Source organism: Colobus angolensis, unplaced genomic scaffold (assembly GCF_000951035.1).
Source record: "Colobus angolensis palliatus isolate OR3802 unplaced genomic scaffold, Cang.pa_1.0 Scaffold197, whole genome shotgun sequence".
Taxonomy (NCBI): Eukaryota; Metazoa; Chordata; class Mammalia; order Primates; family Cercopithecidae; genus Colobus; species Colobus angolensis.
In genome coordinates this window covers 755447-778123 of record NW_012115121.1, presented here as the reverse complement: position 1 = coordinate 778123, position 22677 = coordinate 755447, and the positions used below count along the sequence as shown (strand labels likewise).

General features: G+C 41.4%; 1 protein-coding gene across 1 annotated transcript in view; it reads right to left on the bottom strand.

Moving 5' to 3' along the window:
• Positions 1-22677, bottom strand: part of FNDC3B (fibronectin type III domain containing 3B) — a 311196-nt gene that overhangs the window by 54056 nt on the left and 234463 nt on the right. The window contains exons 13-20 of the mRNA XM_011940990.1: positions 15360-15484; positions 13717-13891; positions 10966-11052; positions 9015-9153; positions 6749-6820; positions 3265-3383; positions 1391-1496; positions 250-422 (exon numbers count right to left, since the gene is read on the bottom strand). Of these exons, the coding sequence (XP_011796380.1) occupies positions 250-422; positions 1391-1496; positions 3265-3383; positions 6749-6820; positions 9015-9153; positions 10966-11052; positions 13717-13891; positions 15360-15484 (996 nt within the window). The remainder of the gene's footprint in view (positions 1-249; positions 423-1390; positions 1497-3264; positions 3384-6748; positions 6821-9014; positions 9154-10965; positions 11053-13716; positions 13892-15359; positions 15485-22677) is intronic.

Sequence of the window (22677 nt, the reverse complement as noted above, 5' to 3'; positions counted from 1 at the left end):
TATTTACCTTGAGTGCTGTCTTCATAGAACGATATGAGGACAAAAGAAACAAAAAACGTCTAATGCTGGGTCTGTATGAAATCACAACAATATCAACTCAGAATTAAGATTTACAGACACTGCATTAATGGTTGTCAAGGTTGCATTAAGACTGCCAAAAATTTCAGGAGGCTAGAGACAGAAGTGCTAGCACTTTGGGTTCTGACTATGCATTCTGATTCAGGTTACAGCGTATGGACTTATACTCACCCCTCCATCATTCAGAGCCCGCACCCGGAAGCGATACACGGTTCCAGGAAGCAGGTTGCCGACAGTGCACTCCAACTCTGGGCCGTGGTACACCTCCGAGGCTACATCTTCCGGCTCTGTCATCTCCACGCTGTACTCTGAGACCTCACAGCCACTTTCAGATGCAGGAACATCTGGGAATGAAGAATTATTTTCATCTTAGAACACTTTGCACTTCCAGTTGACCAAACTGCACCAGATTTCACACAAGTTGTGTAAAATATCACATAGGTGGCCTGTCCTCCTTATCTCCCTTACAAAAGAATCCCTGCCCACCAAAAAAGAGATATAAAAATAAAAGTTTCTGAATGATGTTATCCATACTCTCCAAAGCAAGTCCATTGAAGGTTATTTAATTACATTGATAAAATAATCCCCAAATCATAGGAACATTAGATATATTTCTTCATATTGTAATGCTAGGTAAATGGAAGAAAAAGAGGGAAGAAAAATCTCTTTAATTTGAAACCAAAGGTCATACTAAATCAAAATACAGGTCCCAGGTTGGCACAATTTATTACACTTTAGACATAAGTGGTGGGAAAAAATAGTCTGCTAGAGAGTTCTGTACATTTGTATTTATAATTATATATGTTGTAAACAGCTGGGCACAACAAAAACGCCAATACAGTTTAAGTCAATGCTGTAAAAACATCAGGACCTACACAGGACAATGCAGCAGAGGTGGTTACACACAAAGACGAGGAAGAATTCCATGTGATCTTATAAACCATTCTTTGGTTTAATTTCTAAATTGAGTACAAAATTTTTTTTCCATTAATAAAGTTGAAAACTTCCTGAAAAAGACTGGCTGTTCTTGAAATACTCCTTAGAAAAGTGTCCCCTGAAGTGTGGGGGATAAACCAGGTGTGTGGCACCATCAGGAAGAGGAGGATGAGGGACAGTGTTGGGGGTTTGGATGGGGGGAATGACACACATAAAAAACCTAGGTCAACATACTTCAAGAAGAATATGGACACCTTCAACAGACAAAAACATATATGGTCTTTAGAAGAAAGGTTTGAAACTTAACTACAAAGCGTAAGTCTTCATCTCCGATTGTCCAAACTATCAATGTCAATGGGAAGGTTTGTTCACTCACCCCACTCTAAGTGGACTTCTTTGTGCTTTGGTCTACCCAAAACCCTCGGTGGTCGACACTGACCTGGTGCAATGCTTAGTGTGCGAACAGGGAGACTTTCAGAACACTGCAGGAGAAACACCAGAGAGAACCATCTCTTAGTTACTGTGAATTTATCAGACCTCTACATATCAGGCAAATTCCACCCCATAACTGTAAATGTTACCGAAAAGGGGTTACACACTAAATGTGTGCACATTATGGTAAGCTTTTAATGCAATTAAGATCTCCATATAAATGTATGTGTGTGTGTTTTAAGGGTGGTTATAGACTTCATATGGCACTGGGAAAAACAAAAATGATTATTTTTGAAGTTAGATTAGCAGACATGAGTACTGTATATCCTAAGCAATTCTTTTCCCTTAATTCAAAATTAGAAAGACCCTTCATGAGGACAGAGGAGAACACAAAACGACAGCTGGATGAAATTTTAAACTGGTACCATAAATGGCCAACCATTCACATACAGAGCAGAAAAGCAAATAAACTCAATATTAATCAATTGATTCTGACATTAACCAGCAGGTACTGTTAACGCTAAAATAAGTAGGCCTTTATTTTGCAGGATCTGGTTGTGTAAGGCTAGTGATATGGAAGCTGACCTGCTTCCTGAGACAGGAGAAAATCAGGTACAGCTATACAGCTCAGCCACATTCAATTTTCTCCCTGAGAAGTGGCACAGAGGAAATGACCTCTATGCATTTGAGCAGTTCAGACTCGGTGCCACCTTGTGTAGTGCCTCACACATAGGAAGTACCACTGATAATCTCAGCTTTGATTTGGATTTACTCCACCCTGGGAGGCACTCCAGAAAGCTTCGGCACTGTATAAAGATGGTCCAGCTGGACCTTCTCGTCACAGGAAGTGTCTACACGGGCAGTCTAGATGTCCTAGTACCATCCTTGGGGGCAAAAGAAAGTAAACACAAGAAACTGATGTTGCAAGTGGGTGGACTAGAAAAATTAAGCATTCAAACGGCAGGTATTCTCTTGAAAAGTCAACCCAGCACGGGGCTGTAAGCCACCATCTCTCTTTCTCTTTCATTCTAAATTAGTAGTGGTTTCAAATCATAATGTTAAATATCTCTATAGTGAAAGTATCTTTTGGCATCTCATTTCGAGTGTAAGTTAAAACCATTTAGATAACAATTATTTCATTTCTAGAGTACTCCATGTATATTTATTAGGTTGTTTTGAGCCTACGAGAGTACTATGCGGTTGAAACTAAGACTCCTGACATGTTAACTGGTTAGCCTAAGGTCATATAAATAGTAGAAACAAAACAATGGATGTTGCCTACAGATGTGTACGTTGGGTACCACACAACCTAAGGAGGTGCCATTCAGCTCAGTCATCATGGATTTACATTGTTTTTACAACAACTTTCCAGCAGATGGCAGTAAAGTACCTTGAGGAAGGTATGTCTCAAATTCTTAACATTCATAGATGTGATAAGAGCACTGTTGCACAGGTCTTATCTTTTCACTCAAAATTCTATAGTTTTTTAATCACTGCAATAACCGAGGTCTCCTTTATTTAGTCAATGCAAATTCCAGATAATTTTCAACCGTCACAGGTAATTATGTCAAAGACTTCTGAGAAATAAGTGAGTGACAAATGTACCTGAAAATACCACAATTCAGTAGGGAATCATTTAGGCCTATCTTACACCTTTAAAGAGCAATTCAAAAAGCTCTATTTTTCATTTCCTGATTTGATACTATCAGGTTGCATTACCAAGATACATTGTTTAAACTGCAATTTGATTCTGATGTTACAGACAGCTGGTCTGAATTTGATCAAAGAGGTTTACTTTTATATGGAAACAAAACCAACCTGGCTGTGTCCACCGGTACTGATGCAGCATGCTCGGAGTTTGTACAAAGTGCCTGGTTTCAAGTGGGTGAAGGTGTATTCGGTAGCTGACCCGCTGTAGGCCACTTCCCACTGATTCGCTGTAAAACAAGACTTATGCATGACTTTATGCCTCTTGTAAAAAATGTAGTATATCAGCCATTGCCGACAAGAAAAAGCTCTATGTTTTCAGGAAAACCAACATCTTCTTTTTCTTTTTAAATAGCCAGAAGGCTCTTCCGTTTTCTTTTACAAAGTTAAATACCAAAATAACATGGAGTCATTTTTAATTCTTAGTGTTGCTGGCCAGACTACCTATTATCACCACAATTACACTTGCTATGAGGTTTGGATGTGGGAAACCATAATGAAACATGCAGTTGGCACAGAAGGAGTGGTAGGAGACACAGAACAGGGGTGGGCAAGCTATGAAATGCTCCTGGTGTGAGGAGGCCTCAGGGGCAGCCAGGCATGGGGCTACTTCTTGGCCACGAGGCTTCTGGCAAGTCTGGGGCATCATGCAAGAATCTCTCCCTGTTCTTACCTGCCTGGAGGTCAAAGGTAGTGAAATCCTCTTTTAAAAACTGGGTGTTCTGACTGCCTTCATGGAGCCCCACTTAAAAGACAAAAATTACAGGCGGTGGCTCACGTCTGTAATCCCAGCACTTTGGGAGGCCAAGGCAGGTGGATCACCTGAGGTCAGGAGTTCGAGACCAGCCTGGCCAACCTGGCAAAACCCCGTCTTACTAAAACTACAAAAATCAGCCAGGCGTGGTGGCGGGCACCTGTAATCCCAGCTACTCGGGAGGCTGAGGCAAGAAAATCACTTGAACCCAGGAGGCGGAGCTTGCAGTGAGCCGAGATTGTGCCACTGCACTCCAGCCTGGGCGACAGAGCGAGACTGAGTCTCAAAAAAAAAAAAAAAAAGACAAAAATGCCTAGCAGGGTGACAAAGACCAAACATGGCATGACCCAAGTGATCTGATCACTCTGCAGAACTGAAGAGAGAAACAGTCACCAGGAGTCTGGGTGCCCCATGAGGCTGATGCCATTGGAAGCAAGACCACCCAGGGCTGCCTCAGCCACCTGCCTGACTCACAAATCCGGGCCACCAGGAGGCTCTTCACTCCTCTGTTTTATTCCCTTTCATGCTGTGTTTCCAGCTGACCACTTTACAAAAGCCTTTTACTACATGAAGTTGTTTTAGGAGAAATGCTTTTACACTATTCCCTGGTATTTTAAGTAGAGTTAACTTCCACAAATTCCCCCAGCAGCTTATTAGTTTAGATTCACGATAGAGTCGCATGCACTAAGGCCAGATGAAAAAGTGAACAGTAAAGGCAATTATCCTGATATTACAGGTCGAAAAAACCTGTACTGAAAAGGTGACTAGGAGCAAAGATTACTGAAAAGATTCACTCTCTCACTCGGTCATGCAGTGGCAAAGCTGTTAACCGCAAGTCTAGAGTGGCCCCTACTTTTTATTTGATTTGTCATCAGTAGCTAAAGGGAGCCATGAGAATTCAAAACACACTTAAATATTCACAAGGAGCCATCGGCATACACATGACTTCTATCCTAGGTGGGTTTTTCTAATGAAGAAAAGCTAAACCAGGTGTTTTTTTTTTTCTTTTTTTTTTTCTTCTTCCAAGACAGGGTCTTGCTCTGTTGCCCAGGCTTAAGTGCAGTGGTGTGATCTCGGCTCACTGCAACCTCTGCCTCCTGCATTCCAACGATTCTCCTGCCTCTGCCTCTCGAGGAACTGGAATTACAGGCACATGCCACCATGCCCAGCTAATTTTTGCATTTTTTCTAGTAGAGCTGGGGTTTCCCCATGTTGGCCAGGCTGGTCTCAAACTCCTGACCTCGTGATCCACCCACCTCAGCCTCCCAAAGTGCTGGGATTACAGGTGTGAGCCACCACGCCGGGCAGTTCTAAATCAGGTTTTTAGCACAAAATATGATTTTATGTTTAGAACAGCTGTGCTCATCTCAAAAGAATTCTCGTGTTTTCAGCTTAAAATAGGACCCAATAGATTTAAAAACAAAAAAAATTCCAGGTGGTTTTCATGGTACAGAATAAAAAGCTAGCCACACATCAGCACTGCTGGCTTGTAAAAGTTTTATCAATCCTCTCTGTTTTAGGCATAAGCAGTGCCATTTTTAAAAAAAAACTTAATGGTTAGAGGGATTATTACAGTGGTGAGATGATATGTCATTCAAAAAGTTTTAAAGACTATACTTTTCTCTATTAAAGTCTAATGAACGAAAGAAAACCTCAGAATTTTTAAAAAGGCACTAAGGAATTTTATTTCTAACATTTGTCCCATGTTAATCCACCCAGTATAAATAGTAATAAATAATCTGAAGTAAAATGACAATGAAGTCGGAAAGAAATTTTCTAAACTTGTTACAAAAGTGCGACTCTTGTCACTAGCCCACAACACTATATACTTCATGAACCCACTCCTTCACTATCTCCACCTCACCATTTCTGCTGATTGCCACTGATACTTCCTTTGCTTATAAGATTTTTTTTTTAGATGGAGTCTCACTCTGTCACCAGGCTGGAGTGCAGTGGTGCAATCTCAGCTAACTGCAACCTCCGCCTCCAGGGTTCAAGCAATTCTCCTGCCTCAGCCTCCCAAGTAGCTGGGACTACAGGCGCACGCCACCACACCCAGCTAATTTTTGTATTTTTAGTGGAGACGGGGGTTTCACCACATTGGCCAGGATGGTCTCAATCTCTTGACCTCGTGATCCATCCACCTCGGCCTCCTAAGGTGCTGGGATTAGAACATGAGCCACCGCTCCCAGCTGCTTTTAAGAATTTCCAGAGAACGTATGGCAAGTTAGGAGATGAAAACACTAAATTTATCCAATTAATTAGGAATTCTAGTTGAAAAAAAGACATGGAAGCTGAGTGTGGTGATTCATGCCTATAATCCCAGCACTGTGGGAGGCAGAGGTGGGAGGATTGCTTGAGGCCAGGAGTTTGAGACCAGCCTAGATAACTTAGTGAGACCCCATCACTATGAAAAATGTATTCTTCCTCATCTTCTGAGGCAGAAAAATCACTTAAGCCCAGGAGTTTGAGACTGCAGTGGGCCATGTTTGTGCCACTGCCCTCCAGCCTGGGTGACAGAGTAAGACCATGTCTCAAAAAACAAAACAAAAACAAACCAAACCAAAGAAACAAAAGCAAAAGATCAACCAAACAAAACACCAATGAAAAAGATACAGAAAAAATTTTAAATAACACAAATGTAAGTTTCAAGTAGACTCTGATCTCTGGTGCTGTATTTGAAATAGAAAAACTGCCAATATGTGATTAAAGTTTGTTTATTGTAATAATAGTTCTATCTTTAGAATTAATGGTTGCTTGCTATTACTATAAAGATGTTTACTATATCAGAAAATAGAGCTTGCTACTGGATTTGAGTAAGACAATTGCCAAAAAGTTCACCTTCAGAATTTCCATCAGTAATCTCTAGCAAGTACTTGAGGATTTCTGAACCACCATTGTCCTTAGGAGGATCTGGAAAATAACCAAATGTCTTATTAGCAATAAAAGGATATTGATTTTTATTGGTAAACATCATCAGGACTCATAAAATCACATACCATTATATTATCTTAATTCTACACTTGACCAAAAGGCAAAATAATTTATTTCACCAAATCCATTGTTAAAGGGGAAAAAAAAAACCAAAAAACCAGGAATCTCTGAATACTATCAGATTATTCAAAGTTCTTAAATCTAGAAATGTCAAAGAGCATTCGTGTAGTGAAATATGAACCAAAAACTCGGTACAAACTGATCAAGTTGTTGAATTTACTTGAAGGTGCTCTTTAATATATTTGATGATTTTTATATCATATGATATGTTCATATTTCTTATTTTATTCTTTTTATTTCACTTATTTTATCAGTGACCAGATTTTTTTTTTTTCCCTCTGAGATGAGTCTCATTCTGTTGCCTAGGCTGGAGTGCAATGGCTCCATCTCGGCTCATGGCAACCCTTCCTGGGTTCAAGTGAGTATCCTGCCTCAGCCTCCCGAGTAGCTGGGATTACAGGCACCCACCACTATGCCTGGCTAATTTTTTTTGTATTTTGAGTAGAGACGGGGTTTCACCACGTTAGGCTGGTCTTGAACTCCAGACCTCAGGTGATCCACTCGCCTTGGCCTCCCAAAGTGCTGGGATTACAGGCATGAGCCACCGCGCCCAGCCGACCAGATTCTTTTGAGTGATGGAAAGGAATGGAAAGAGAAGTACAAAATTTATTGACAAAATAAATAAAATATCCAAATGGAATACGTCCATTCTAGCACAGTTTCCTACCACGCAAACTTTACATCCCAGGTGAATGCGGTATGAAACCAGAGGTGTGGATCAGTGAGTGCCAGTGCACCAGCAGACAGCCTGAGAAAGAAGGTTCTGGCTTATTACTAGAGCCCTAGGTGCCTTGGGTATATAGACTACCCATAACTCTGTGCCTGCAGGAATTTTACTTTCTGAGCAGAAAAACACTTTGTTTGCAGCCTAATTTTGCAAAACTATAAAGAATGTACCTTTATATCGTCTGTCTGCCACCTCGATATTGTTAGACATACTGGAGATTTTTCTTAAAAACCTTAAGTTTTATTTATATATAAATTTAGAATATTCACTTCCCCTCTCCTTCACCTGATTTCCATTAATATATATATATTTTAGTAGATATTTACAATAATAATTATAAAGGTAAATACTATAGCATATAGCTGTAGTGTTGACAGAACTTTCTGAGGTTCTTTGAGAGAAAAGCTCTATGGTCTGGCTAAAAGCACATCTAGATTTTTATCATTTCTCTGAATTCTATCCATCTTTTGGGGAAACAGAAATCCTAATAATTCTATCTCACAATTATCAGGTAACTTGAAACAGTTATATATCTTAGTGGTTGGTGTAATAATGTTTTAAATTCTCCTTATATTACCTGGCTGCAAGGTAAAATTTTATTTAAGATTTCACCTTTTTTCTTTGCCTATTAGTTAATATTTTTATGACATTAGTAAAAATGATATGCATAACACTTTTACATATTAATTATCAACCTTCTAACTGTATTCATTTTATTGAAATAATCCACACAGCAGAGGTGAGGCACAATATCCTTTTACCAGACAACCTCAAACTCCTTATGAACTTTAATACTAAAATTTCCCAAACACCAATGAAAACAAAACTATCCCTAATTCATTGCAACTTAAACATTCTGTATGCCAAAGTTTACTTAACAAACCTAAATTTTGAAATTTATTTTCAATATTAACTTTATAAATCAGAATTTTTCTATTAAGTATTGCTAATCTTTTAAGGATGAACTATTGAAGAATGAACGATGCATGCAGAGATTACTACATTCAAATCAATGCCTTACAAATACAGGAGAAAAGCTATGTAATACAGGAAAATCATAGAGTAAATGAGATACTCTTAAAAATCATCCATTTTAATTTCCACTAAAATTTAATTGTCCTTTATGATTACATTTTAACGAAACTGTCCATTCCAATTTGTAGACTTCTCAAGATTTTTCTCACATATATATTCCGAACGTAGAAAACTTCTGCAAATAATACCACCCATAATTTTTTTGGCTTGTCACTACTAAAATTAATCATTTTTAAAAAATATATCCAAAGAAAAAAAAAAAAAAACAGCAGCAGCAGCAGTAAAACATACCCCATTTGACACTAAAGCCATGGGATGTAACTGGGCCTTTGACAAGTGGTCTGGTAGGAGGTCCAGGCCTGTCAGGACTCGTCGTACAAACAAGAACTTCGCTTGGACAGCTTTTTCCTTCCGTATTAGAAGCAGTCAGCTAGAACACAACCAAGGAAACGTTAACATGCTTTAGTTATCAGGGATCACTAAATTAATGGTCACTTTTTAACATAGTGAGATGAAGGCACCCATAAACTCAGACAGACACACATTTTTTTCTCTTTAAACTCAAGTATTGATTTAACAGTATTTATATTATAAATCATTTACTGTATAGTTGGTTATTAACAATTAAAAATAAAACCAGCTGGGCATGGTGGCTCATGCCTGTAATCCCAGCACTTTGGGAGGCTGAAGTGGGTGGATCACCTGAGGTCAGGAATTCGAGACCAGCCTGACCAACATGGAGAAACCTCGTCTCTACTAAAAATACAAAATTAGCCGGGCATGGTGGTGCATGCCTGTAATCCCAGCTACTCAGGAGGCTGAGGCAGGAGAATCCCTTGAACCTGGGAGGCAGAGGTTGCGGTGAATCACGATCATGCCATTGCACTCCAGCCTGGGCAACAACAGCGAAACCCTGTCTCAAAAAATAAAAAAATAAAAATAAAATAAAACCATAAGGTGGGTTTTAAAGATATTTTTACCCTTTCAAAAAGACATAATAAAACAAGTATGTCATCACCTGATTTGTATTGTTTCATGAAAGGCAAATGTAGGGTGAGTGGGGACATAAAAATAGCCCCACTTTTTAAAGAGTAGGGCAATGCCACCTTGTGGAGAAATGTTAGCAGTATAGCTATGTTCTCATAGACAGCATGGATAATAAGGGCTTTTAAAAATGTTAAAAATTATCATTTCCTTCAAATAGTCACATACTGCACTTGATAATTTGGCAACTATTTATTGAGTGATTGCTATGTGCCAAATAACAGCATTTGGTCCACCACTTAGAGAAGAACGTGTGGAATCAGAAGACAATCCTATCTTACAAAATACACACTTGTCATACTAGAAAATATGGTGCTGCAGAATATTGTTTTGATCTCTTAATGATCATAAAGTCGTATTCACTTTTTTGGCTACTACACACAGTCCTATAGTAACGTTAATGGTGGCTGTTAATGACCAAAGACAGCCCAGGTCGGGAGGGGGTGGGTCATGGAAGAGAAAATTAAAAACAAGTGAGGAAAAATAAATGGGCAGAAGAGCAAAGGAACATGAAGAGCAAAGAGAAGTCTGATTGAAAGGAAAAAGGTATGGAGTGCAGGTGAGTGACAGGTACACTCCAGCATCTGGTATGCCTCTTCCCAGGCAAAGGTACTTGGCCATGCTGCAAACGCAATTTATTACAGCACATGATGACAATTTTTATGCTCACAAACTGGTTTTAAAATTAAAGCATGGGCCAGGCGCAGTGGCTCACTCCTGTAATCCCAGCATTTTGGGAGGCCGAGGCAGGCGGATCATGAGGTCAGGAGATTGAGACCAGCCTGGCCAACATGGTGAAACCCCTGTCTCAACTAAAAATACAAAAAATAAAAAAAAAAAATTAGCCCAGCTTAGTGGCGCATGCCTATAGTCCCAGCTACTCAGGAGGCTGAGGCAGGAGAATTGCTTAACCCGGGAGGCAGAGGTTGCAGGGAGCCGAGATGGTGCCACTGCACTCTAGCCTGAGTGACAGAGAGAGACTCCATCTCAAATAAATAAATAAATAAATAAATAAATAAATAAATAAATAAATAAATAAATAAAGCAGCATGGCGTGCACTTTATAAATGTTACTTTCAAAATGTAAAAGGCTGTCAACTTCAGTTTTTAACCTGTAGAGACAATCTGACATGGTAAATGGTGAAATAGAAAACAGTTTCATTTTTAAGCAGTTCAGACAGCAAAACGACTGACTCACCCTGAATTTATACTGTGTGCTTCTTTTGAGATTTTTCACAGTACATGTTAAATCCTCTCCAGTGTATTTTGGGTGGAAAAGGTTATCCTGAAAAGGCAAAGCCAGGAAGAAACATCAGTACCAAAAATTCTGGGCATTAAATACCTTTGAATATAGGATTTTTATACTGCCTTTCCCTACCATCAGCAGCAACTGGCCAGAGGTCTGGCAGCTACTTTTGCAAAAGAGAAAAATCAGAAGCCCAGAGTATTGTGGATAGCACTCGAGTTTTAAATAAAAATTTATCTCCATCACAATGTAATTTTTCCTGGGTCTGGTCAAATTTATTGTGACAAAGGAGTTAAGGACTTTTTGAAAATACATTTAACATTTTTAATGTTGTCATGAAAAAAGTCTTTGTACTGAGGTCCTTACTATCAAGCTGCAATGTGCTATGCAGTAACGTGTGGCTGAGCTTCCTGACCACACAGTGCCCTCTTCTGGCCAAGGGAGAAAGGACAGCTTCGATGCGAAAGGGCATAATCCTTTAGGAGGGCAAACATCCCACTAAAAGTTGAATTCAGGGAACTCATTCAATAGTTCTGTCTCGATCATTCTATCATTCACTATCATCACTCATCACTACTTAGCACCTTCTCCGTGTCGGGTTGTCCTCTAGGCTCTAAGGATTCAGCACTGCTCAAGAACAGAAAAGGCCTTGCCCACAAGAAGTTCACATTCCAGTGGGAGAAGACAATACAGAAAAACCACTACATATGTCACATGGTGTTAAGTGCTATGACAAAAACTAAAGCTAGGTAAGAGGATACAGTAGTGGAACTAGTGAGGGCTTTCTACAGCTGCTGGAGGTAAATATGGCAGCCACATGTGGCTCTTTGAATTTAAGTTTATTACAATTAAAAACTCAGTACTGGCTGGGCGTGGTGGCTCACAACTGTAATCATAGCACTTTGGGAGGCCGAGGTGGGCACATCATCTGAGGTTGGGAGTACGAGAGCAGTCTGACCAACATGGAGAAACCCCGTCTCTACTAAAAATACAAGATTAGCTGGGCGTGGTGGCGCGTGCCTGCAATCCCAGCTACTCAGGAGGCTGAGGCAGGAGAATCACTTGAACCTGGGAGGCAGAGGTTGTGGAGAGCCGAGATTGCACCACTGCAGTCCAGCCTGGGCAACAAGAGCGAAACTCCATCTCAAAACAAACAAGCAAACAAACCCTCCATACTATAGGCCAACAAGCCTTATGTCAGGTGCTTGAGAGCTGCATGTGTGTAAGTGCCACCATACTGGATGGCACAAATTATAAAATATTTCCATCATTGCAGAAAGTTCTATTGGGTGGTGCTGTTCTACAGGGTGATCAGGGAAGGACTGTCCAAAGAAATGACATATGAGAATAGACCTGAAGAAAATGAGGGAAGGGAATCAAAGACATCCAGAGGGGCATTCTGGCCAGAAGGCAGAACTGCAAAGGCCTTGAGGCCAGAGCACACCTGGTGTGTTTAAAGAACAGACTAGAGGCTGGCTGGGCATGGTGGCTCACACCTGTAATCCCAACACTTTGGGAGGCTAAGGAGATCACGAGGTCAGGAGATCAAGACCATCCTGGCTAACACGGTGAAATCCCGTCTCTACTAAAAATACAAAAAAAAAAAAAAAAATTAGCCAGGCATGGTGGCAGGTGCCTGTAGTCCCAGCCACTCGGGAAGCTGAGGAGAATGGTGTGAGCCTGGGAGGTGGAGCTTGCAGTGAGCCAAGACTGTGCCACTGCACTCCAGCCTGGGTGACACAACAAGACTTAATCTCAAAAAAAAGAACAGACTAGAGGCTGATAAGACTACAGTGGAAGGAACAAGGACAGTAATGGAGAATCCAATCACACAGGACCCGGTGGGCACTGTAAGAGCTCTAGGGATTTTACTCTGAAAAAGAGGGGAAGGCACTGAGACAGGAAGGATTCTGAGCAGGGCGTTGACACAATCTATTTGTATTTTACAAGGTCATGTTCTCCACCCAGGCTTTGCATGGAGAACAAGCTGTAGCCTAGTAAAGATGAAGTTAGGAATATTAAGAGGCTATAATCCAATAACAATATCATGTTATTGCAACAATCCAGGGGTGAGATGAGTGCCTCATAAAAGGGTAGTAGCTGTGGAGATGATAAAAAAAATGGTTAATTTCTAAGGAAGATTCAAAAGGATTTTCTGTCTGATTATATATGGGTCAAGGATGACTCGAAGAGTTTTTGTCTCCCCAGCTAAAAGAATGGAAATGTCATTTACAGAGATGGGAAAGAACAGGCTGCTGTTGGTAGTGGTGGTGACAGAGGTAGAAATTAAGAGTTTGGTTTTGGGCCAGGCATGGTGGCTCATGCCTGTAATCCCAGCACTTTGGGAGGCCGAGGAGGGATGATTACGAGGTCAGGAGATCAAGACCATCCTGGCTAACACAGCGAAACCCTGTCTCTACTAAAAATAAAAAAAATTAGCTGGGCATGGTAGTGGACACCTGTAGTCCCAGCTACTCTGGAGGCTGAGGCAGGAGAATGGCGTGAACCTGGGAGGTGGAGATTGCAGTGAGCCCAAGATTGGGCCACTGTACTCCAGCCTAGGCGACAGAGCGAGACTCTCTCAAAAAAGAAAAGGAGTTTGGTTTTGAACTTACGCAGTTAATCTCATTTCATGGTGCCCTGTAGCTATAACAATACTGACTGGTACAAAACACAGAGAGGTATAAAATCTGTAAAACTCACATTTTCATCCTCCTGAATTTCCAAGGTGTAGGTGATCACTTCCTCGGGTGAACAACCTTCTGGCTTACTCCACTGCAACGTGACCCATGTGATGCCAGCTCGAACCAGCCTTGGTGCAGAAGGCATCTGAGGGATATTTCCTAATGTGTAGCACACCACCTCTTGGCTGTAACCACTGTAGAGAAAGAAAGTGCGGCACACAGTTAGAAGCATGTGAACAGGCTTGGCACTTTAAAAGAGGCAGGCTCAGCCTGCATACTACCCAACTCAGCCTAGCAGGTACAGTAAGCAAAGCCAGGCAAGGATGCTGTGTGTGATATTCCCTATAACCACCTTCGGCTTCCCCATCCCCCTACCCCATGATCTTCTACTAGACACACACATCAAGTCACAAGACAATATACAGCTGGCCTTCTGTATCCTTGGGTTCCGCATCTTGAGTCCACATGAATGAAGTGATGTGTGGGCATTATATTGGATATTACAAGCAAGTTAGAGAAGATTTAAGGAGGGAAGGATGTGTGCAGGTTATATGCAAAGACTAAGCCATTTTGTATCAGGGACTGGGGCATCCATAGATTTTGGTATCCATGGCAGGGAGGTGGGGGAAGTCCTGAAACCAATCCCCTGTGGAAACTGAAGGACAATGGTACTTAAGAATTCATTTTCCCCCTCAAAAGCACTGGACAGAAGGCATAGCACAGTGCAATGTCTATCAAGGTATAGGTCAAGAAGCCTTCAAATCAATATGAGCAACAAATATTTGTTGATGAAATAATGTTTTACAAATATATACAGTGCTGTTTTTTGAAAGTTGGTGGATGCTTCCAATTCGTTTAAAAATTCTTGAACCATAAAAGACCTTTTATCGGTATGACTTTTTCAACCAGGGAACTCTAAAACTATAATGGCTGCCATGGTGGAGTTGGCAGGTCTGTAAAACTTTGTGATGTTAAAAAGAGGTTCTTTAGGCTGGAAAGAAGGTTGGGGACCACTGATGTGCAAAGCCTTTAAAAAGATTTCAACAAGCAGTGAATGAAAGAAAAAGATTTCTCCCTTAATCAACAGTTACCCCGCAAGTGCAATTGAAATGTAGCCTTTTCAAAGCCTCTTTAATCAATTGATACCTTACAGTACACCCATTCTTGCCTTTCTCATACAGGCTACAGGCCTGCAGGGGCCTCCAAGACAGTCCAGGTTTTCTCCAATTCTATATCTGTCCTGGGCTTGACAACAATGGCCAGCCCAGCATCTCTTTCTTTATACCAGGAAACACTCATGTAATTGAAAAAGGGCAATTGAATCAAGAGCTTGCTAAAGTGATAAAAGAAAAAGGCATGTTATCTACAAAAATAAAGCTCCAAGAGGAATTCCTTTCAAAATCTGTACTGCTGCCTTCACCTTGGTTCTTAGAGACCCCTAGTGGGGCCTTCGCCATACAGCTTGCAAGACTGCAGAGGCCACAGTGGCATTCACCAGCTTAAAGGAGGCCTTCTCTCCTCTGATTAGGATTCCATCTTGCAAAACCTCCAGTTGATTTAGTGTGGAGGCAGCAGGCTTCCTCATGCCTTCCAGTGATGCAAAAGAAGGCTCAAGATCACCATCCAAAGGCTGAAGGGCAAGAGGACAAGCAAATATCATACCTGGTGCCAATGTCGTTTCGAGCGGCCAGCCTGAATGTGTACCCCATTGCCGGACAAAGCTTTGTCAATTTGCAGTGCTTCTGGCTCCCGAAGAAGCACTGTCTGAAACCACTGTTTCTTTTTCCCTAAAAGTAAACAATGAAACAATGCATATACTTCAAAAAAAAAAAAAAACCCAGATAATCCTAAATAAATGAAAGAGCATCTTGAACATCTTGAATAACTGTCTAATTTCCTAGTTTGAATGAACAAAAACAATAGAAGCTTATAGGGAAGTGCCCATGTTGCAAATAAAGCACTCTATGATGAAATCTCATCTTTAACATAAAGGCACTACAGAAAATTCTGTAATTGAGACAGGTAATTCACTACACCTGTGGTATATCTAAAGTGATTTTTTTTTTTTTTTTTAGTTAACAGGATTTAAAAAGGTCCTTTCAGGCATAAGACGATGCTCCAGTTAACGATCACAATTTCCAAGATCCTCTTCCTTACTTGGATTGGCCGAAAATGCCCAGCCTGATCAACCAAGAGTCTGACTGCATCCACAGAGGGGTCACTGGCTCTGAAAATACACAGCCTTTCCCAGTAACTTCTGAGCACCTAAAGACCCATCTCTGCAGCTGAGTGTGCCGTACAAGGCCCTCTCCAGCTGTATCTCTCCTGCCAGGCAGTGGCCTCCAATACCTTCATGAGTACATTCTAGTGATGGTGAGTTGTTTCTTCACTGATCGCTGATGCTGGTCATGAACCTTTGAATCATTTTGTCCATGTCTACTTTGCTCGTAACAGTGCTTTGGACAAACTGGGAGCTCAATCAATGCTCGCAGAGTGGAAGTGAATGATAAGTACTTGGAACACTGGTTGAATTAATCTATGTATATTACAGTCACTCTAAGTTTCTTGTCAGGCTAAAAATGTACTTTGAATACCTTCCTAGTTTATTGAATAGTTAATTGAATACCTTCAATAAATTCCTTGAAGTACAAATAAAACACTCTAGCAGGGTCTCATAACAGGCCCAACAAGTAAGAAAAAAGCCTAACTGCCCTATGCCATGCGCAGAGGCATGTAACACTCTTATCAGCAGTTTGTTAGAATACTTCCTACACATAATCCCCATTATCTTACTATCTTATCCATGTTCATGCAAAAGAAAACCATATGCTAACATTGAATGGATCTTAGCATTCTAACTGGACAGGCCCAGGGCCTTGAACAACCTGTTGGAAGTTCTCTATTTTACAAAAAAACAAAGCAAGCATGTGTTTTACATAAACAAATTTATGTAATTTTGTTACATTTGTTCAGCAGGCCTTCAAATACCACTAAAACACATTCCAGGTGATGTTTTAATTAAAAATAAAATGAACACACCACTAGCTTGAAAGTCACTACGGTGAACACAAGAAAAACAGACACACCACATTCATCCTCCTCAAACGAACCCCTGTCCCACCCACCTCCTCGAGCCAGGTAGCACCTTTCCCCATGGAACAGAGTGGAAGATCTAACAGTCTTTGAGATTGAAAGTTCATTTTATCAAGGGTTCAAGGTGCATTCAGATGCAACTTGGCGGCCAAGTTGGGGGAGTGCAGTGAGTAAAACCTGACATTTCTTAGGTGCTCCTTGAGTGAACTCACTATGTGGCTGGCATGTCACGTCCTTATGCTTACTTCAACTTTGAGTGTTGAGGTTGAGGAAGATGATTTATTCATATGCATACACTTGCATAATTACACTCAGCATCCGATTACACTCTATGGGAGCCCTGGTATGTGTTGTATCCATTTCAGGCTGTGGCATGATCTACCTTCTTTCCTCCTCTGTTTCTGAACTCAGAGTAAACAGTGCAAGAAAGGCACATCCTGCCATGGCAGAAGCTCTCGTCCCTTCCAAACCCCGTGTTGGCTCCCCTTCAATGCCTCATTTTTCCTATTTCTTTATTTGGTCTCCTTTCCCCTTTACTTGTGCTTAGAACTGTAGCCAGTAAAAAAAGTCAGTCTGTTTCTTACTAGGTTAATTTGCTTTAATACAGTAGAAACCAGACTGTGGCTCAAATGAGAAAAAGAGTTGGGGAGGTTCAAAGGGGAGAAATGAATTTTAAGAGAGTCAGAGCACTCAGGCTCACTAAAGAATTAGGAGAAGGGGCACTGTGTGACCTTCAAGACATTTTCCTATATTGCTAACATTTTAAAAAATTTTACTTGTGAAAGAAGTAAAAATGTGAGGGAGTAATATAAGTAAATGTGAAGTAGGAGTAATAAGCTGAAGAAATCTGGCCAGGTGCAGTGGCTCACGCCTGTAATCCCAGCACTTTGGGAGGCTGAGGTGGGCAGATCACGAGGTCAGGAGTCCGAGACCAGCCTGGCCAACATGGTGAAACCCCATCTCTACTAAAAACACAAAAATTAGCCAGGCATGGTGATATGCGCCCGTAATCCCAGCTACTTGGGAGGCTGAGGCAGGAGAATCGTTGGAACCCAGGAGGCAGAGGTTGCAGTGAGCTGAGATGGCACCAGTGCACTACAGCCTGGGCGACACAGCAAGACTCCATCTCAAAAACAAACAAACAAAAAAGAAATCTTGGAGTCAGGAACAATTGTTAAAATCAGGAACAACTGCTAAACAAACTCCAACCCATATAGACAAAGCATGCCAAATTTTCTGTCCTAACAACTTCCAGGATGTACTACTATGTGCATAAACTTAGGGACACCTAGAAAGATCCAGAGTTGTTAAAACCTTGGAATTAAGTTTTGGAAGCATTGTCTGTAGAGTCTGTAGAGGTAAGAATAGAAATATTTGACAGTTAAAGAATTAAGGCTTATTGATGAATTTTTAGAAGTCATTGAGAATAAAAAACAAGGGAAAGCAGGTTAAAATATTTCAGACGTGAGAGAAGTTTTGAATAAAAGAACATATTCATGTATAACATGAAGTTTAATATAAGAGGCATATCTCAGCCAGGTGCAGTGGCTCACGCCTGTAATCCCAGCACTTTGGGAGGCTGAGGCGGGTGGATCACTTGAGGTCAGGAGTTTGAAACCAGCCTGGCCAATATGGTGAAACCCCATCTCTATTAAAAACCCCATCTCTACTAAAGACATTAGCCGGGCGTGGTGGTAGACACCTGTCATTCCAGCTACTCGGGAGGCTGAGGCAGGAGAATCACTTGAACCCAGGAGGCAGAGGTTGCAATGAGTCAAGATCACGCCACTGCACTCCAGTCTGGGTGACAGAGCAAGATTCTGTCTCTAAAATAAAATAAAATAAAATAAAATGCATTATCTGGAAAGAACAAAATTAATGTTCACAAGTCACTGCAGTACAAAAGTGATCTGCAGCTGAGAAGTTAACAAGTGAACTGGAGAAGGCCACTGGCTCCAGTGATCCGATGCCAGCATGCTGGTCTGTCTACTGCGTCAGGCTCTCGGATGGCTCTGGAGCTTAAGCATGAGAGTAGAGTTAAGTCTGTGTTCAAAGGGATAGAAGATTTGGAGAATCTGTTCATAAAACAAGATGGGTCCCAGGTTGCAAATAGCATTTATAAACAAAATATTTTCCTGTTCTTGTTGACAGAAATGGAGTTAAAAAAGAAAAGAGCTAATGCTTTAGAGGACTGAAAGATTCACACGAACTGACAGGAGTGATAAAGTGAATGTTTATCATTGTTTATCAGAAGTTAAATACATCCAAACCATTACTGCCACTGGAGTTTTAGAGACGGTAAATGACAACTTTCATATTTTACAGGCTGTTTAGCTCCCAGAGATTTTGAGAGATTATAACCTATGGCACCTTCTCTCCTTTAAAAAATCTAATTTTGACTACACAGGATTACTGAGATACGCTGACTTGACTTCGGAAACTTAGTTTTTAATACTTTAAATTCAGCCTTGTTCAAAGTTCCCTACTAAAACATGGCTGTAATAGAAATGGGTAACATCCTGACACTTTTCAGACCTGTTGTCATCAATGAGCTGGTCAAACACAGGCAGCAGGGACAGCCATGACCTAGGCCTAATCCTGGCCAGCTACGGCTGCTAGGCCACTTGTGGTGTGTTACACAGAGGAGAGGAAGAGCTTTCAGTGGGGCTGCCAGGGCCTGCGAGTCAGCTGGTCTGCAGGAGAGGGCTGAAGGAAGAGATTCCTAGCTGCACTCCACTTCTCTGTGCGTTGGTGGGTCAGGTTCGCAGCATGTAAGCAGTCAGAATCAGAACCTCTAAGGTGAGACTGGGGTTCCTGTTCTCGGTGGGGGATAGAAAAGATACTTCGCCTGAATTAGAGAAACTGGTCAGAGCGAACACTACTGGTTATTCTGGAACAGACCCAGCCACTGGGCTACTGACCTCACTGGACACAAACCAATATAATCCCAGCCAGTTTCAGCCTGACTTTCTACTGTCAGTGTCTGTGAGCCAAAAAAGGGCAGATTTTCAGGGTTCACTGGCTTGTTTCCATTTTGCAATCCTGGGCATGCCCAAATGCTTGTTTCTGCAGCTCAGCCCAAGTTCATTCAAGGGCAAGGTTAATCTTTACTAGAATGTGAAGAAATCTTGGAGTACAAACCAACTGTGTGCAGATAAACCTCGAGGTGCTCAATCTGGCGCAGGAGGATGTATTGCAAACATGGGTTGTTTCCTTTCCCAAGCTGAGTGTTCCTCTTCGCACTCAACCTAATTCACAGTTGTTGCTTATCTGTCTTCATTCCACACCCAGACCTAGCCTGAGAGCACCAATTCATCAACCTGGGGTAATGTTTTCCAACCAGGGACCAGGGTGTTTGTCTACCACTTCTGGTCAAAAATGCTCTCCAGGAAAGGACTTGGCTCGCCAGTAAGTCGACTCATATTCACAGCATGCATCAGATCAGCCTTTCCCAAGCCTGGGATCGCAGCTTTGCCTCTTTCTCCTTTCTAGTCATCGAACAAAAATACATTGTGTATTATTCACATTCTAGACACCACTGGATCGTCTTACTCTGTTCCGTCCAGTGTGCCTTGCGCAGCCCTGTCTCCTGATACCACACTCTTACCACAGAGTTCACCTGCCCTAAACTGGACACCTTATTTATCTGAACCTGGGCAAGTGCCTCTTTCATTGTGAGACTGACATACTAAAGGAAGTCATCACCTTTTGGGGGAAGACCCAGCCTAATAACACTTAGAATACTACATACTCTATCAGCATCTGCCTCTGCTTTGATTCATCCTCATCCTCACTCACTTTTTAGAAGGGTCATGCATTTTTGGTTTCAAGTCCCAATAATAAGGGGAGTCTAGATTTTGTTCTTGTTCCTACAGGGTCCTGCTAAATTCTGAAGAATGGCAATAACCTCCAACTTTTTGCCAGACTATGAAAGGCCCCAATCACAGAAAAACAGGGGCAAGAGAAGGGAGCTTGGAGAGTATATAAAAAGCACTATGTGGCTACACAGCAGAGAATGATCAACCCCTGAAAACATTTCCAAGATATGATCATAATCTCAGAGACAAAGACTTTTTCTTTTTCCCCCACAAGGGAGAAATATTGTTCCCAAATATTCTACTTTTTTTTTTTTTTTTTTGAGAGACAAGGTGTCTCACTTTGTTGTTCAGGCTAGAGTGCAGTGGTGCAAACAGAACATAGCTCACTGTAGCCTCAAACTGCTGGGTTCAAGGGATTCTCCTGTCTCAGCCTCCTGAGTAGCTAGGATTATAGGCATACACCACCACACTGGATAAATTTTCCATTTTTTTCTTTTTGGTAGAGATGGGGTCTGTGTTGCCCAGGCTGATCTCAAACCCCTGGCCTCAAGCTATCCTTCCACCCAACCTAGGCTTCCCCAAAGTGCTGGGATCATAGGTGTGAGTTACCATGTCCAGCTCTGCCATTCTCTAAAATGAAATTTGGGGATAAATTATAAATAGAAGGTAGCTTAAATATTTTAAGGAACATCTTTATTTTTTCTTTTACCTCCTTACTACCTACTTTAATATTTTTCAATTTCTTTCAAATTTGTAGTTAAAAAAATGAAAACTGTTAAAGAGTTTAAATACATTTATATTCCCTTAAAAAAAAAAACTAAAACTAAAACACTTTGCTGCACTATCGTGAGTCACCTGAGGGGACAGAATACACGATCTTGCTTTTCAAGTACAACTGAGGCAGACACATTAACTGGAGATAAACAGTCTGTTTGGGTTCCCTGCCCTTATCACTAAGGCAGCAGACAGAATGATCTCTTCCATTTGCTAACTGAGAAGATTGGTATTTGAGAGCCACTGAGGCATGTCTCACTGGCTGACTGAGTAGCACTGGTTATAAGGTATGAGGTCCATCCTGTCACTGCATTTCTGGGTACACATTTTTCCCTCCTTACCCATCTCCAGAACACTCAGAAAAGAATCAGGGATAGGAAAAAAGGGTTATGTTGTACTTTAAAAGTATATGACCTTGTATCTAACAGTCTTAGGGTATGGTACCTAAACACTGTATGTGCTATGCAAAGATAAAGAAAAAAATACTTGTTAATGGTTTCTCAGGACCAAAAGGAGACAAGAAGCCTTATATCACAAGTGGTTACTTTAAACCTGTCTAAAAATTCTCCGATTCCCTATCCATTCAGAAACAAAGTCTACATCCCTTTCCCTTGAATGTGGGTGGTCTTGTGACTCTCTTGTAACCAAAAGGCTGGAGTGGAAATGAAGCCAAGGCTGGGTCTGGAAAGGTGTTAACAGCTTCTGACTTTTGCTGGGACACCCGATTTTGGATTCTGACTACCCTGAAGCTGCCACACTGTGTGGGAGCCCCAGGCCATGTGAAGAGCCCCGGATAAGTCCAGTCCAAAGTGAGCACTGACGCTAGACTTGTGAGTGAAAATACTGCCAGAAGATTCCAGTCCCCAGCCAATGAGCACCCCCTGTTGAAACTCCAGATATGACAGAGCATGAAATGCCACTCCCCAGTGCCCTGTCCAAATCCCTAACCCAGAATCCACAAGCATATGAAAGTGATTGTTTGAAGCCTCTAACTTTTGGGGTAATTTCTTATGCAATATTACACTCATCTATTTTGATGTCTATATATGTTTATAGCATGAAGTTTTACCCCTCTGAATTTCTGCAAACTTTTATAAATTCCTCCTACCCTGTAAACAGCCAGGAGGTGGGGGAATGCAATGTGCATGCTAGCATACAAAATAAATGTCTGGCTGGGCACGGTGGCTCACGCCTGTAATCCCGGCACTTTGGGAGGCCGAGGTGGGCAGATCACCTGAGGTCAGGAGTTTGAGACCAGCCTGGCCAACACAGTGAAATCCCGTCTCTATGAATAA